At 37.7% G+C, this 15,255-nt stretch overlaps 1 protein-coding gene across 4 annotated transcripts in view; it reads right to left on the bottom strand.

The window, feature by feature from the left end:
- Positions 1-15,255, bottom strand: part of CPED1 (cadherin like and PC-esterase domain containing 1) — a 143,265-nt gene that overhangs the window by 74,343 nt on the left and 53,667 nt on the right. For all 4 annotated transcript variants that reach the window (XM_005481953.4, XM_074539960.1, XM_014275930.3 and 1 more), the window contains 5 exons: positions 9,624-9,766; positions 8,183-8,255; positions 6,461-6,628; positions 5,421-5,525; positions 4,233-4,402 (listed from right to left, as the gene is read on the bottom strand). In XM_005481953.4, coding sequence (XP_005482010.2) covers positions 4,233-4,402; positions 5,421-5,525; positions 6,461-6,628; positions 8,183-8,255; positions 9,624-9,766 — 659 coding nt within the window. The remainder of the gene's footprint in view (positions 1-4,232; positions 4,403-5,420; positions 5,526-6,460; positions 6,629-8,182; positions 8,256-9,623; positions 9,767-15,255) is intronic.

Here is a 15,255-nt window from a genome sequence, read left to right as displayed (position 1 = left end):
AGGCCTGGCTTTTGCAAAGCAGCTTTTGCAAAGCAGCTCTCCTTTGCACCTGCCTGGGGACTCTGTGTTGCTTTGCTTTGTACATTTGGCACCTGAACAAAATAAATGTTTTCTCTCTGCTGTTCCTTTTTTGCTTGCCTGGTCCCAAAGCCTGTTTCACAGTGAAAGCAACATGTCTTAACTCTATAAAATGACAGACTTTGATTTAGTCAGAGAACACCTCAGGAGTGCAGCAGGAGAGCCATCACAACTGCACGGCGCCTGCTCACAAAGGAACAGCATGACCTGTATGAATCTCAAATCTGTAGAGACTCCAATTAACTTCAGACAGCATTAAGAGACATATAATAACTATATCTGATTACAGCAGAGTACCAAAATGTAATATTTGGAAATCATATTAGAGAAAGATACTCAGATTGCAACATGGCCAGCAGGACTGGGGCAGTGATTGTCCCCCTGCACTCAGCACTGGTGAGGTCACACCTTGAATCTTATGTTCAGTTTTGGCTTCTCACTACATGAAAGCCATTGAGGTGCTGTAGCAGGTCCAGATAAGGGCAATGAAGCTGGGGAAGGGGCTGCAGCACAAGCCTTATGAGGAGCGGCTCGGTGAGGTGAGGGTGTTCAGTCAGGAGAACAAGAGGCTCAGGGGAGACCTTATCGCTCTCTACAACTCCCTGAAACAAAGCTGTACCAGGTGGAGTCATTCTCTCACGTCATAAGTGATAGGATGAGAGGAACCTTTCCAATATTAATGACTCTGTGGTTCAATGATTTATCTCTGCTGCAGCTTTTTAATCATCAGCACCATGAAGCTTTCCTTTGTCCAAGCTCCTTGCAATCAGCAGAATGAGATATGATGCAGTTATGAAGCTCCTCCTAACACAGAGGGCTTTGCAGACTCCTTTCCTTCACATGCTGTTAGTCAAGAAAGGACCTTGATCTGTTTGAGAGGCCCCGTATTTACTTAGGTATCTTGGAGATGTCAAGTACAGAGCTGCTCTTTCTTTGCCTACACACTTTGCAGTTAGCTCCAATGAAACTAATGTCTGTATGGCAGCACCCTTGGTGAGTGCATGCTCGTCAAATGTACCTTGCAGAAGATTCCCAGTGTGTACATCCCAAACTATTAACTGTGAGCCTGCTCTTTAGGAATCTCTCTGATTCAGCAAAGGATTGACAGTAGCAATAGGAATATAGCTCTGATTGTCTATGCAATAAGACATAAGCAATGAAGGACATGTATAAAAAGAATATTTCACAAAATTTAAATATAAAAAAAGAAAAACTAGTCACTTTAGGTATCTCTGATGGATATGTTACTTGTGAATGGTGCGACTTTTAATGGGTCATAAACTCAAGATTGAGACCATATTTCAATATTCAGTAGAGTTATGAATTTTCTTTCTTTAGATGATGTTATGTAGTTCTCTCTTCAAAATAAGTTCTCTATTTTGTAGAGTGTTTGTTTGGCTTCAGTCACAGTTTCCATGAGGGCACTTGGGTCCTTAAATGAAATACCTTGTGCTGATCTTCAGAAGTGAAAGAAAAAAATTCAGATGCGGGAGTGGGATTAATTTCCTGGCACTTAATCCAACTGTCTCTCTTGATTCCTCCTTCCTTCTGCCTCGCAGTCCTCCCATTCCAGGTCAGTGATCTTAGACTTGCCTTCCTTTGTCATTGCCTTTTTTGTCCCATAGTACAAAACATGTTAATTTCTCAGACTTCCCAGGTAATTGACATGACCAAGTTAAATTCCAAAATGTATTTTCAGCCCAAATTCAGTCTGAGGCCTGATGCTTCCAGTTTGAACTAAAAAAGGCCTTGCATATGAGAAGCTAGAACCACGTCTCCAAATACATCAGCTGATTTCAAAAAACCATTTGCAGGTTTTTGACCTGCTTAGGCTTTTGTCTGTTTCAGATACAGAAGGGTTAGCTTTACTCACTAATCTGATTCTTCCATGCTATCTGACATAGCCAAATATACTTTCCATGACACCTCATTGCCCCTATTCCAAAAGGCAGCAGTTATGTATGTCCTAGTCATATCAGAAGTATAAACTGCAAAGAGTTGAAAAAAGTCAATACAAAAATGCAAAATTTTTTTTTCAGAGTACATGGTTAGGTGTAATATCTTTTACTAATACATCTAAGGTGGTCATTTTCAGCCAGACTGTAATTATTTCATTATTGAGATGAGTTCTTCTAGAGTTCTTCTTACTTCTCCTGTGGAAGGAATTCAGAGGGTTTCAACACTAGTCATATAGATGAAATGATTTAAAGTATGTGGACTAGGAAAACATCTTTATATCCTGCCTTCATCCTATAGAGTCATGATCAGTGAATGAAGTAATTTTACAAGACCTCAGTCAGAAGTCACTACTTTTCCCATATATTTCTTGTCTGCTTGGACAGTCAGTTATGCAATCACTAGATCTGATAAACGGAAATATCTCTTTTCCACAGTCAGAGAAATAAGAACTGTTAAATAAATTGATGGAACAGCCTGGCCTTAATGGAAGAAATTAAGGGAAAGTGTTCTGATATACAAACTCATCAAAGCTGGGGGGAAAAAAGTTTAATCAAGGCTCAAAGAGAATGAATACCTGAGTTATTTGGGGAGTAAGTACAACTAAGCTCTTTCTTCCTTGCAATTAAGTATAATCACATGTATATCTGACACATGCATCACCCTCACATGCATGTAGCTAAGGGAGTGGAAGATTCTGATTTAGCAATGTCAAAGGACATGTTTTTTTACACAGTGAATGAAGAGAAAGGTGTTATTAGCTTAGCCACTGCAGAAGAATAAAGAGCAAAGAAGCAGATTGGCCTATGCCCTAGAGAAAGGTCATGGTACTTCTACATATTTATACACATACAATAATGTTGAGCTTGAAGGAGAAAAAAGAGGCCAAGGGGCTTGCTCAAAGTGAGTGAGTGGCACAGCTTAGATTAGAACAGAAAGCTGCTAAAGGCTGGTATGCTTTGATATGCAAACCTAAATATTTCTGCAAAAGGGCAAGGGCTTATATATGAATGCAAGCAGCTGCATCTTTGAGTTACTTCTCATGGGAGAGATCAGAGTGGTCGGCAGTAATAACAATAATGTAGCACTTTCATGGAACTGTGTATATTTAAAACTCTAATAAACAGACACCTAGTACAGTGATAAAGTATAAGCCCCCCTTTACAGTAAAGCAAACAAACATACAGATAATTATTGATTTGGTGAAATTTGCCCAATTCAGTGAGGAACAAAATTAAAACTTAAATCTTACAGATGCATTATATACTCACTACAGCATTCTCCCAGCAAAATGCATGTACTAGTATCATTCACACATTCATCTTGAGACTCAGTGGAATGGAACATACACATTGTCTAATATGCCTCTGTTGCCAAGCCCTTGTTTGTATGTCATAAATGTCAGTAGTCAGTATGGCATATATGTATATGAAACACCATTAGCTAAGAGATAATGAAAACAGAAAGCACATTTTGAAAAATTTTATACTATGATTACTCCTTCCCTTCCTTCCTCCCTTCCTTCCCTGCCTTCCTTCCCTGCCTTCCTGCCTTCCTCCCTCCCTCCCTCTCTTCTTTCCTTGTTCTGTCTTTCATTTCCTCTTTTCCTCCTCAGGAAAGTTACAATTTCTTTGCAAAAGTTCAGTGGATCTAACCTTGTCATTACAACATTCTTTCCATCTTTTCACAAGGAGTTAAAATCATGTTCTCGGAGTATTATGCTTTCTGACCTTTCTGTTGGACAGAAAAGTTGGAGCCAATCAAAATTATTAATTATTTTGGAAAAAATCTTCACCTGAAATTTTATATTTTCTGTACAGTTTTGCTTCTAATTGGTGCATAAATTAAGACAGTCTTAACCCTGGGAAATGCTCATGATTTAGAGTTTACAGTTGTTTAGGAAAAGAAAATGTACCTAATTAATATTTCTTTTAAGAATTTACTATAGTTTTAATTAATTTTCAATCCAGAGTCCTTCACATTAGATAGAGAAGCAAAACTTGTTCTACTTAGGAACCTAGCTACAGTTCTGACAGCAGAATGGCTGTCAGGGCTCTAAGTGGGATGATCAAACTTCATCTCAAGGGTTGCAAGTACACTTACATCTACTGAAAGATTAAGCTTTATGATGCTCGCTGGAGATATTCCAATTATATAACTTAAGAAAATACCTTCAACATATATAATAGTTATCTTACCACTCTGAAAGATTTGTATGTGCCTCTTTATTCATGAACTGGAACTGTTGAAGGACACTGGACAGCAACCAGTGCACAGTCAGGACTGAACTAAGCCGCCTCATTGGGTCTAGCACTCGATAGAGGTCGCGCAGCAGCATTTGGATCTTGGGTGCAGAAGAAGGGAAAAGCTGAGAAGAGATTTGAGACAACACAGTACGATATTTGTAGAATGCAAAGATATGAAAAATTATCAGAAGACAGTATATACAGCATAGAGCTGGTTATATATGAATGCTCTTTCCCATGTACGTAGAAAAGAACTGTCATGCCCAGCCTTGAAAGTCAGGATTAGCAGTATTGACACGGAAGTTCATCTCCTCTGCCTCTGAACTGGCCCTAAGGCTAGCTCAGTTGGTCAGAGAGTGAAGCTAGGGTTACAGGTTCAATCTCTGTATTGGCCATTCACTTAAGAGTTGGACTTGATGATCCTTCTGAGCCCCTTCCAACACACATGATTCTATGAATTCCAGATCTGTTAGACTCAGTGCTTCTTCAGAAAGTGTCATCAGTCTCCATCCCTAATACTTCTCCAGGAAGTCTCACAGAAATCCTGATGTCATACACACTTTCTGAACAACAGACTCAGTTGAAAATCCTTTATTTTCTGAATACTCAACATTTCCCTCATTACCTGTACCTACTCACTGACACTGATTATTTTTCCTCCATCTGTGTTCTTCTCCAAAAATGAACTCAAGGCACGAAGAGGAGGACATATTCCACCTGCTTTTTTGCCACTTTTTCATCTATATCTACTCTTTGATAATGATCTCAGTATTGTGCTTTCTCTAGTCCATCCACTAACTCCTGCTTTTGGTTCACTGTCATTCTATTTTCTTACCACCTCATTAGTCATTTACATGGTTCACCTTCTTTTCCTTTCCTTCTATTTCCTGATCTCCATTTCTGCTTTAGCTGTCCTTTTCAGTGGAAGCTCAGCTCAAATATTCTGTTCTATTTCTTTATTTTAAATTAAATTCAAATGATCCACCAAAATAAAATCCATGTTACCTCTATCTTCTTGCTTCCCTGCCCATCCATCCTAATTACATATGCCAGAGACAGCAGAGAATGGTAATGAAGGAGGAATGTTAAGAGATTTACATAAAATATATATCCAATAAAACAAAACCCTGTTTATTTTACCAGCTCAAATTGTCCAAGACTCTTCAGCTCCTTTATGAAAGTAGTCATTGAATTTATCTCTTCCAAAGAGAAACATTGCTCAGCTTCTCTGTTGTCTGTTCCATCCTGGGAAGAAAAGGTCAGCATGTTCTGGTGAAATCACATGGAAAGCAATGTGCTTTCATTAGACCCCAATCCCTTCACTGATCATAGGAACAAGTCACAGCAGCTCTCCACCAGCCCTAACCTCAGCCAGCCAGTTCCTAGATAGCTCATTATTAAGTCTAGAATAAAGCAGATTGTGCCCTGGCATTGTCTAGAAACAAACCCACAGAAACTCCTAGTCTCTGGAGCACGGGCTGTGTAATCATATCACTGCATGGCTGGATATCTGCACCTTTCTACTTTATCCTGACATAAATTTAGAACCCATGACCCTGTTTTAGCCACATCTGTCCAAGAGGTGGAAGTTGCCTGGATAATTTAGTCCCTGTAAGTCTTTCAAGCAACAGACTCCTCAGAAAGGCATCCTTAGAAGTTCCTAGACTGAGAGAAATACTGTTGAAAGAGATGTCTGCTTGTCAGAAATGGTTTTCACTAGTGAAGTAAAATTTATGCAGATTCTATAAATGAAAAATAAATTCTGGAATTGGATCTTGCATTGAAAATAAGACACAAAGTTGTAGGAAAAAAAATTAATTCTGATGCTCATGGATTTCCGTGCATGAGTTAACCAATTCTGGATGAAATTGTGAAAACACACAAATCTTTATATTAAAAAAAAGGCCATTTTAAAAAAGAGTGGGAAAATTGATTTTTAAAGCTTTAAATATATCTTTCAATCACAGTATTTTTGAAAATGACATAATTTGAGAGAGGAATTTTTACAAAAAAAAAATTAAATTGTTCAATATAATAACAGTCTTACTCCACAGCATACAATAAAAGATGCTTCTGATTAAATAAAACCATTTTATAAGCTGACACCAACAATTTCAGAAGTACACAATTTAAAATTAAATATTTTCAAATAATAATACAAAAAAGTTGGAATTAACTACCTTGCTCACAGATGATTCATATATTTTTTGCAAAGCTTCTATGAAACTGGATGTTGAGGATTCATTAGATAAGAGAAATTTAAATGTATCTTCAAAAAGAAGTTCTTTGGAAATTTGGTCCTGAGTAGTCGATTCATTGTCAACTTGGAAGTCAAAGTTTTCATGCACCTGTTAGAAAAAAAATATAAAAATTTACAGTTTAAATAAAAAGTCCAGTCTTCTCATAGCAATAAATACTAAACCGGAACTTTTAAAAAGACATAATAACACAAACTGACAATATTGTAAAACAACAAGAGCTGTGCCACATCGTCTGTCCCAACTCCATACCGCAATGTTTGCTGCTCTCCAGTGGACAGAGTGCAGTATTGCGGACACGTGTGAACAGATTTCTTACCGTATTTGATTGGAAATTTGATTAAAAATATAAAATATCAGATTATATGCTAATATAACTGATGAAAAACTCGTGATAAGGATTACTACAGAACATCTGCTATTATGGAAGAAAGTATAAGTTTTACAATATATAAACACAATTAACAAATTCATTTTTTATGAAATATGACTAAAACATTAATAAACACAAATATAGAACCAATATGAATAGGTTGTGTGCATAATATAAATTACAAGGTATAATATTCAAAGTCAATGTTGCATTAATTATCAACAGCTATTTTCCAGAGACATTTGTTTTTTCAGAAGAAAACACTAAATCCTACTAATTTACTATAAACTTATGGGTAACGGATAATACTCGAAATTTCTATGGAGGAAGGCAAACGCTATGTTTTATTTTTTAAGCTCTTCTGGGATAATTTTTTTACAGCCTGGTGTACAATTATTGAGCTGTTATGACATACCACATTTCTTATACTAGCTAAATAAGTCTTCTTAGACTAATTTAAAATGTTGTCTTCATTGACTTTTTAAATTCTGCAAACTTCCTTCCTTTCATATGTGCTTTTTTCCTATGTGTTTAAAGGATTTTTTTTTCTGAAGAATGCAGAGATTGACTGCATTGTTATTACAAGACACTTGAACAGATTTTAAGTGGGGATATATTAACTAATTTTTGTTAATGTTTGTATATCATAAATATAATGTTACATACCTAGGCATATGCATATTCATGTGTATATATGAGGTAATGAGAACAGCTGGAAAGCAGTACAATAATTGCTTCAGGACAGGTTGTTCTGAGGCAGGACTGGTACAAAAACTGGCACAGGTCTCATTTCCCTGGTTTAAGGGCCTTGTGGATCATCCAGGAAGAAGGCAGCACAGTGGAGGTCAAAGCAGGTAATGAAATGAAGAAGTACAATCCAATTTATGGAGAACTTTAATTTGTATTAAAAGCCAGTTGTGGTTTTTTAATTTCCTCTATTCATCTTTGGTCTGTCACATTTAAAACCTAACTCCACTCTTATGCAGTGCTTCTTATGGATTTTGTTTCACTGATATTCATTTGGGGTAATAGCTAATCTTTTATTGTAAACTGAGAAGTTTGCACATTTTGATGGTCTGGGGAATTTCATCATGGGAACTCTGACTCTTAAAAACTGGTTTCTTCTACAGAAACTCTTCACAATCAGCCAAAATAATATTAAGTGTTGGTACATTTCTTAGACATTTGAGGGTACCTATCAAAGAGGTTTTTCTGCTGTGTTTTTGGTGCAATTTTGTTGAGTGAAGCAATAATTTGTGCAATTTTCTCACCTTTAGAACTACTGGGTGTATGGACATGTCGAATCCAATGTCAAAGGTAAGCATCTGAAAACATTGGCTGCATCTGAAATACAACATAAAAGGAACCTGTTTCAGTGAGGGTAGGTACTGTTGTGAAATACAAAATCATAGAATAATTTAGGCTGGAAAAGACCTGTAAGATCATTGTTTCCAATCACAAACCTAGCACTGCCGAGCCCATAATTCAACCATGTCCCTATACACAGTAAAATCCAATACATACACAGGTCCAGAGAACACATGCAGGAAAACATACACACATAGGCCAAGAAACAACATGTGACACAGACTAAATAAATTTCTAAGAAGAGTCAGCAGCATTAAATACAGAAGGAATCAGATTATGAGGTGATCAAAATAGTGCTGTATAAAAGTGGTTTTAATGTTTGACATAGAGGGAGGTGAATTATGTTGAAGGAAAAAATGCCTTTTGAAGAGAGTGAATGAGGTCCTGCAAAAGCTTTGAAGATATTTGGAGGGGAAGTGATGGTGAAACACTCCTGGCTCAGTTGAGCAAAGAGCTCTGCTGCAGCTATGGGGATGTTTGGAGGCATGGACCAGGAGTTATAAGCAAGTCTTGTGTTCATAAACAAGAGAGTCCATTTCATTGGTAAAAACGGGATTTTGGACCACTGTCAAAATAGCTTCATCCCCATTACACTCCTCCACTCTTTGCTACCCTCTCCACTCACAATGTAAGCTTTATTCCCAACTTGTGTAAGTCAAATAATGAGCTTTACATTACTGCTACTAAAACACCTAGTTCTTAAAATAGGCTTAAACACATAAATTTAATAAATAGCAACTTATTTAGTACTTATCATAAAAATGTCAGAGATGGGACATAACGTACATAAAACAAATAATAATTTTATTTAGTAAAAATACTACATAATTGAGGTTGATTTATGTGTAAGAATTATAACACTAATAGTAGTGATTACACACAGAAATGTGACTGTTGGTGCCTATATTTCATAGCATACACTTTATGAAGTGTTTTACAGTGTCTCTTGTTAAGATTGCTTGCTAGAGCCAGCTCTGAACAATCTGGGCTACTCTAGCATTAAATACTTGACATATGACAGAATGCTCACTGAAAGGAAATACAGCTTCATGTATTTTAGGACTAGCCCAATTGCAAGTGATTTCTGTTCATTTTTGCTGCCTGAAACACTTCATTAGGACAGCATCTGGTCCTAAGTATTCATCAGAACCTTTTCACAAATTAGAAACATTGGGGATATTGAAGAGTTGTACTCCTTAAACACAGCATGTCCTTACTTTATAAAGAAGTATGAAATAGATCGGATTTTTTTATTTTAAGATTCTTGTATCTTCTGCAATTTTTATTCTGTTCTAAGGAGCTATCTTGACACTAGCATTACAATGACTACTGCAATTCACTTACTGATTGAAAGAATTTGGTCCTGAGGCAGATGATTTGCTGAAGACCTCAGTTACAAGTAGAAGTTTGTTTATAGCCTCCTTCATGTTGTTGAAGGCTTGTTGGGGAGAACTGTTTCTGAAGAATATCTCAAAAAACTTTTGCAGCTGTGAAAGAGAATACATATATTATTGAGCATTTACAGTAAATCAATGCTTAAAATCATAAATTAAAAGATTGATAGAAATAAAAATTGCCTTGGAATATCATCTTAAATTCTTATTCATTTGTACAATAAAGTGGAATGAAAAGCTCCACACGGCACATAATAGAGAATGACATTTTATTTACAAATAAGTATATCAGAAACAAAATCTATGAATGATTTTAAAAATATTGCTCAGAATCTAAGCTTACTTTGATAAAACCTTTTGCTGTCACTGGTTCTAGCCAAAAAACCTCAAAACACCACTTGTATCTTCATCAGTGGGTAATAGCAAACTCAAAGTAAAAGCCTTCTCTTTTCCTAACATACTGTGCCAAGGGCTGTCCCACTGGACCTTGACTACACATCCTTACCCCCAGTCAAGAAGCTTTAAATAGAGTATAGAAGAAAGATGCTGGGAAAATGATCAGCCACTGCAGCCTGTGTTTGGACCAAACTCTGCATATTCTGTGGTTTTCAGACTTATGAATCCTCCCAATGGCATATTTACTGACCTGCACAGTACTGTCCTCAGGTGCTTTCATCACTCATGCAAATTCACCCTGATCATCACTTCAGAAAGAGATTCAGGGAAACAACTGGAGCAGCACAGAGACCCAGTGAAGAGTGGGACATAGGCAGGTTTTGTAGTGTCAGAGTGCCTGGTGCTAAGAAAGGGGCTGCCTTTGAACCATATTTCCATTAGAGTTATCATTGGGCTGAGTGTACTCTCTGCCTAATCATCCAGGCATTTAACAAAGATGCTGAACAGGAACAGACCCAGTAAGGATCTCTGCATACAGCGCTAGTTCCTGGTGATGTGCTATGCTGTGCTGACACCAGAATTTAGAGCATTCTTCTCTATACCCTAGTCCACAGTATTTTCTAGAAAGTTTTGGAATCTTCCCTTCTGAGCATAAATACTTTCAAGCACACGGGTCTGCACTGGCACAGATGAATGGCTTTGTGTGTCTTCAGGTAACATATTGCAGTTAAATGTAATAGGCACTTTTCAATTTCCTTTTTAAAAAATGCTGTAACATTGCTTACAGTCAGCCATGGGAGATTGATGCAGTTAACATTGATCCTCCCTTGCTTTTGCTCTCTTCGGTTTCACTAACTCCATCCAGTTGTGCTGGTAAATAATTGAAGGGTAGGAATTTGGTCTGTTTGCCTTCCTGTTCTTATCACCTCTGTTTTTATTTCAACAAGTGATTGCCTTTCCAAGTTTTATTGACTAAAAGAATGGTGACCCATGCACAGATCTGTGCTGAAGGTATATAGTGCCTGTGACTTTATTTCGTCTTTTCAGTAAAGAAATGCCAGTAGGGAAATGCCTACTGTTTGAAATGCCAGTAGGGAAAAAATGACAACAACATACATGCCTGAAGTTATAAAATTAAACTTGTGACTGCAGCAAGTGGTGCAGCAAAGGTTGCACGTATAGACTCAACTCTGGTTTTTTTATGTTTGCCTGATGCTGATATCTTGAATTAAATCACACTGTATTTCTACACTGTAGAATGTTTTTCATGTCTACTGCAGTTCCATGAGCCTATGGGGCATTATTTAGAGATTATACAGCTCCTCACATCACAGTCTATTTCATCTCCAAAACAGGCTGAGAAGGAGTCCTTTTTTCCCAAAGCCTAAGACCACCAAAGCTGTGTTTCTCCCACAGAGTGGTACAAAGATTAAGAACAAGAAGCTCCACATTTTTCAGATCAGTTCTGATTCAGATTCATCTCCAAGGGAAATTGTTCCACTTCAGTTCCTTGTTCAGGACCAAACTAGTTAATTAAACTGTTCATGTGAATAAAGAAAAAAATTAAAATGAAGGCTCATCTCACCAAGGTGGTGAGTTCCTTGATCAGGACAAACACAGTTTATTAAACTGTTCATGTTAATATATTTAAAAATTAAAATGAAGGCCCATTTCATCAAGGTGGCTCTTCAGCTGAATTTTGCAATTATTTCCAGCACCTCTGCCAGATTCTGCACACAACTTACGTTTCCACTACTGTGGCTTGCACAGAGTAACTAACTTCATAAATCCACAGTGGGTATTGAAGGACTAAGTAAGATGTGCTATTGTGCTGCACAGGGAGCATAAGGAATTGAAGATTTTAATAAAGAGAGGTGGGGATTAGTGGAAGGAAGAGCAAGAGTGCCATTAGCTCATCTGCTCTCTCACCATCAATCAATTTCCAAGTACATAAACACAAAGGATACGTAATGCATACATTTCTAGTAACAATTGATAAAGACAGGCTGGCTTGCCCTATTGGTACTCAGAGCATCCTGATGGCTATTATTAAACTGTTGCCATCAAAACAGGCATAAAATAAAACTGGCATCTCCAAGAAACTGTATTTTAGTTACAGCTCTCCTTAGCCAGCCTAGAAAAGAAATATTGCTCAACAGGTTCTCATTAGAGGATATCAGGTTTTAAACCAATGTTTATTCTATGCCAATGGCTGAAAATAAATATTTAGTCAGCCTGGTTCAGGACCAATAGAGATACGATGAATACTTCAGGTTAAATTCCAATTCATTAAAAAATCCTATTTAAACAAGTTCAGATTAGATTTGACTTCAACAGATTCCGCATGATTTACAGCAACAGGTAGGAAAAATTTGAAGTGTATGGGTTAAGGCTGATAATGTGTGAAAATCTGCAGCAACCTCAGGTTCTTCTGAGTGAATAAAAGTATATCAATATCTGTGTTCAACTGCAAAATACTAAAGAGCTGAAGGTTTCTTCAAGTGACCACCACTGATGTTGATCCTCTGCCTTTCAGAGGAAAGAGACTGCCTGCCCAGCAAAATGCACCCTCACCATTGATAGAGTGTGATTAACAGAAGCCTCGAACAATTTAAAGAGGACAGAGTAGGAAATACTGCTGGCAATTACAGGAACCTATTCTGGGAGAAAGCTGACCTCTGGCTGGCCAATTTTTAAGCAGAGGAATAGGGTTTAAATTTTGGTAGGCTGTAAGAATAAATGCAGACGTGCATATTTATTTTATACAATGACACCATTATATACAGAACTGCAAGATTTCTCAGAAGCTTGAAGGTGTTCACCCAAATGCTGGACTCCTACAGGTGGAGGTATGTTCCAAATGTTTATGTAATGCCTTACAGAAGTGTGCTAATGCAGTCAAGTTACATGGATCAAGTACACATTTTCTGTAAAGGCAGAATGAACTAGAAATACTCTTCAGATTAATTTAAACTCATTGACCTTTCACTGCCCAATAAATTCTTGCTTTAGGAAAAGCCACTGGGGGAAAAAAAAGCCAACTCAATATTAATTTTATGATCTTTTTTTTTTTACCCATTTTGACATCTAGTTTTTAAAATCTGCAGTCACTAAAAGTAGCCTTATAATCTCAATGACACAGATCCCTCTGGGTCCTCGAATCATCAGGTAAAGGTCTGACACATTGAAAAAATGCAATTTAGTTGACAAAGGAATTCTGATTTGCAGACTTCATGCATAGAGCCATGGAGCCTGAAGAGTGGAAGAGTGTGACACTCAGTGGGCTGAAAGTTATGATGACTGTAGTAATTCCCTCAAGAAGATTTTCCTCTGGCAATTTTTCTGCAAATTAATTTCTCAGGAGAATTGCTGGGGCAGCCTGGCACAGTTACCTGAATGGTCATCTGAGGATTGCCTTGAGAAAGAGTATACAACCAAACTGTAGTGATCTTTCTGAGATTGCCTTCTAGCTCATTCCTAAACAATCTTACCTCCTGATGAAACAAACAAGAAAGATTTTCCTTAACTAATATTGGGAATGGCCATAAAATCAAACTTAGCATACCTTCCTTTACTGACTGCACCGCTTAGCTCTCTGCTGATTGTGACAGGTGTTCAGAGACACAGCTCACATGAAGAAAATTCTCTCAGGTGCCAATATTGCAGAGGAATCCCACACTACAAGACTGCACAGCTTATGTCTATGTACAAGCTACATGTCTAAGTTCCCTTTACACCTCACTGCAGCACACAGATGCTTGAAGAGCATAATTTATGGCATCCTAAAGTAGATGTCTCAAAACAGTGACATTAATTGCGATCTGAAACTGCTTGGTTCCCCTGGAGAATCTAAGTGAGGCACTGAAGACAGACAGGAGATCTATCACTGGAGTGCTCACACAGCCTACCCATGGACACCACCACCTGTGTACCTGGAGTTTGCAAAACTGTCTGGGATGATGTTTGACCAAACTTAACCATAATGCAGAGGAATGCGACCATCAATAAGGTTAAACTGTAACCAGGAAATTACAAAGTGAATTTTGGAACAAAGTAGTCAGCTTAGAAAATAACAGAAAAGGAGCAGGAAAATTTGCAGCAGCAGAAAGTGGAGGAGTGGAGAAAGAAGTGGTGGAGAAAGCAGCAGCCAAAGCCTGGTCAGGCACTGCCACAAATCAGCCTGCTGGCACCACAGCTTCTGCCCAGATTTCAGGGAATACTGGGATGTAAGGATGGGCACAGGACCTGCGTGGGTACATGTGAAATGGGCACCCACAGAGCAGGGCCCCCACTTCTGCAAGCAGAGGTGCAGAAAGAAGGGAGAGCAGGACTGTGTCTAACCTGTGTTGCCTGTGAGATAGAGGCTGGATAAACATGGGTGAATGAGCAGATGCCACCAGAGCAACAGAGAGCATTTACAGAAGGATGTTTAGAAATGTGCAATGTTCAATGAAGTGTTTTAAGTGCCTGGTATCATGATTTATCTCATCTGTTACTGAAATTGATAGAAGGTATATTATAATTAGTGGCTGCCAGTTGATTGTATATCATCAGTTACACACTTCTAGGTTTGCTTAGACAATGTGAACTCCTACATTTTTTCCTGTAACAGTAACTCCCCTTTGGAGGCATAGATGAGCTCTGAACCTACCTCAAGGAGGTAGAAGAAAAGAGACCAATACTGAGTAATTCAATGCAATTTTGCGGTTTACATTTTGGCATTTAGAACATCCTACTTTACAGTATTAATGTGAATCGATTTTGAAAGACCTTACTGTTCGCTAGTAGTAGCCTTCAAAATGACATGGCAGACAAAGTTATCAGGGTAAGAGTTGAAAGTAAGGTTTATGTCTGAGGAGTGAAAGCATGACCTCTGTTTTCTAGAAATTACTCTTTTTGAAGTAGCAAAGGGCATACTCTCCAGATTGTTCTGCTGTGCACTGGAGCAGTACTCCTTCTGATCAGCTGGATCTTCAGGCTCTCAAGGTCTTACAGTGATTGCCCCTTCTTGAAAATGCTTGAATAAATTCAATAAATTGCTAAAACCTTTCAACATATACTCTGTTGTCTCAGTTCACTTTTGTACATTGATTATTCTTACTGAGTCTCTCTTCTGAAATTTCTTCCGAATAGTTTTGGGCGTTAAGTAGTTGTTCATAGGTATAAAAATACTGGTTTACACACAA

Source organism: Zonotrichia albicollis, chromosome 4, assembly GCF_047830755.1.
Source record: "Zonotrichia albicollis isolate bZonAlb1 chromosome 4, bZonAlb1.hap1, whole genome shotgun sequence".
NCBI lineage: Eukaryota > Metazoa > Chordata > Aves > Passeriformes > Passerellidae > Zonotrichia > Zonotrichia albicollis.
Note: the sequence above shows the minus strand (reverse complement) of the source record. Positions and strands in the feature narration are given on the sequence as shown.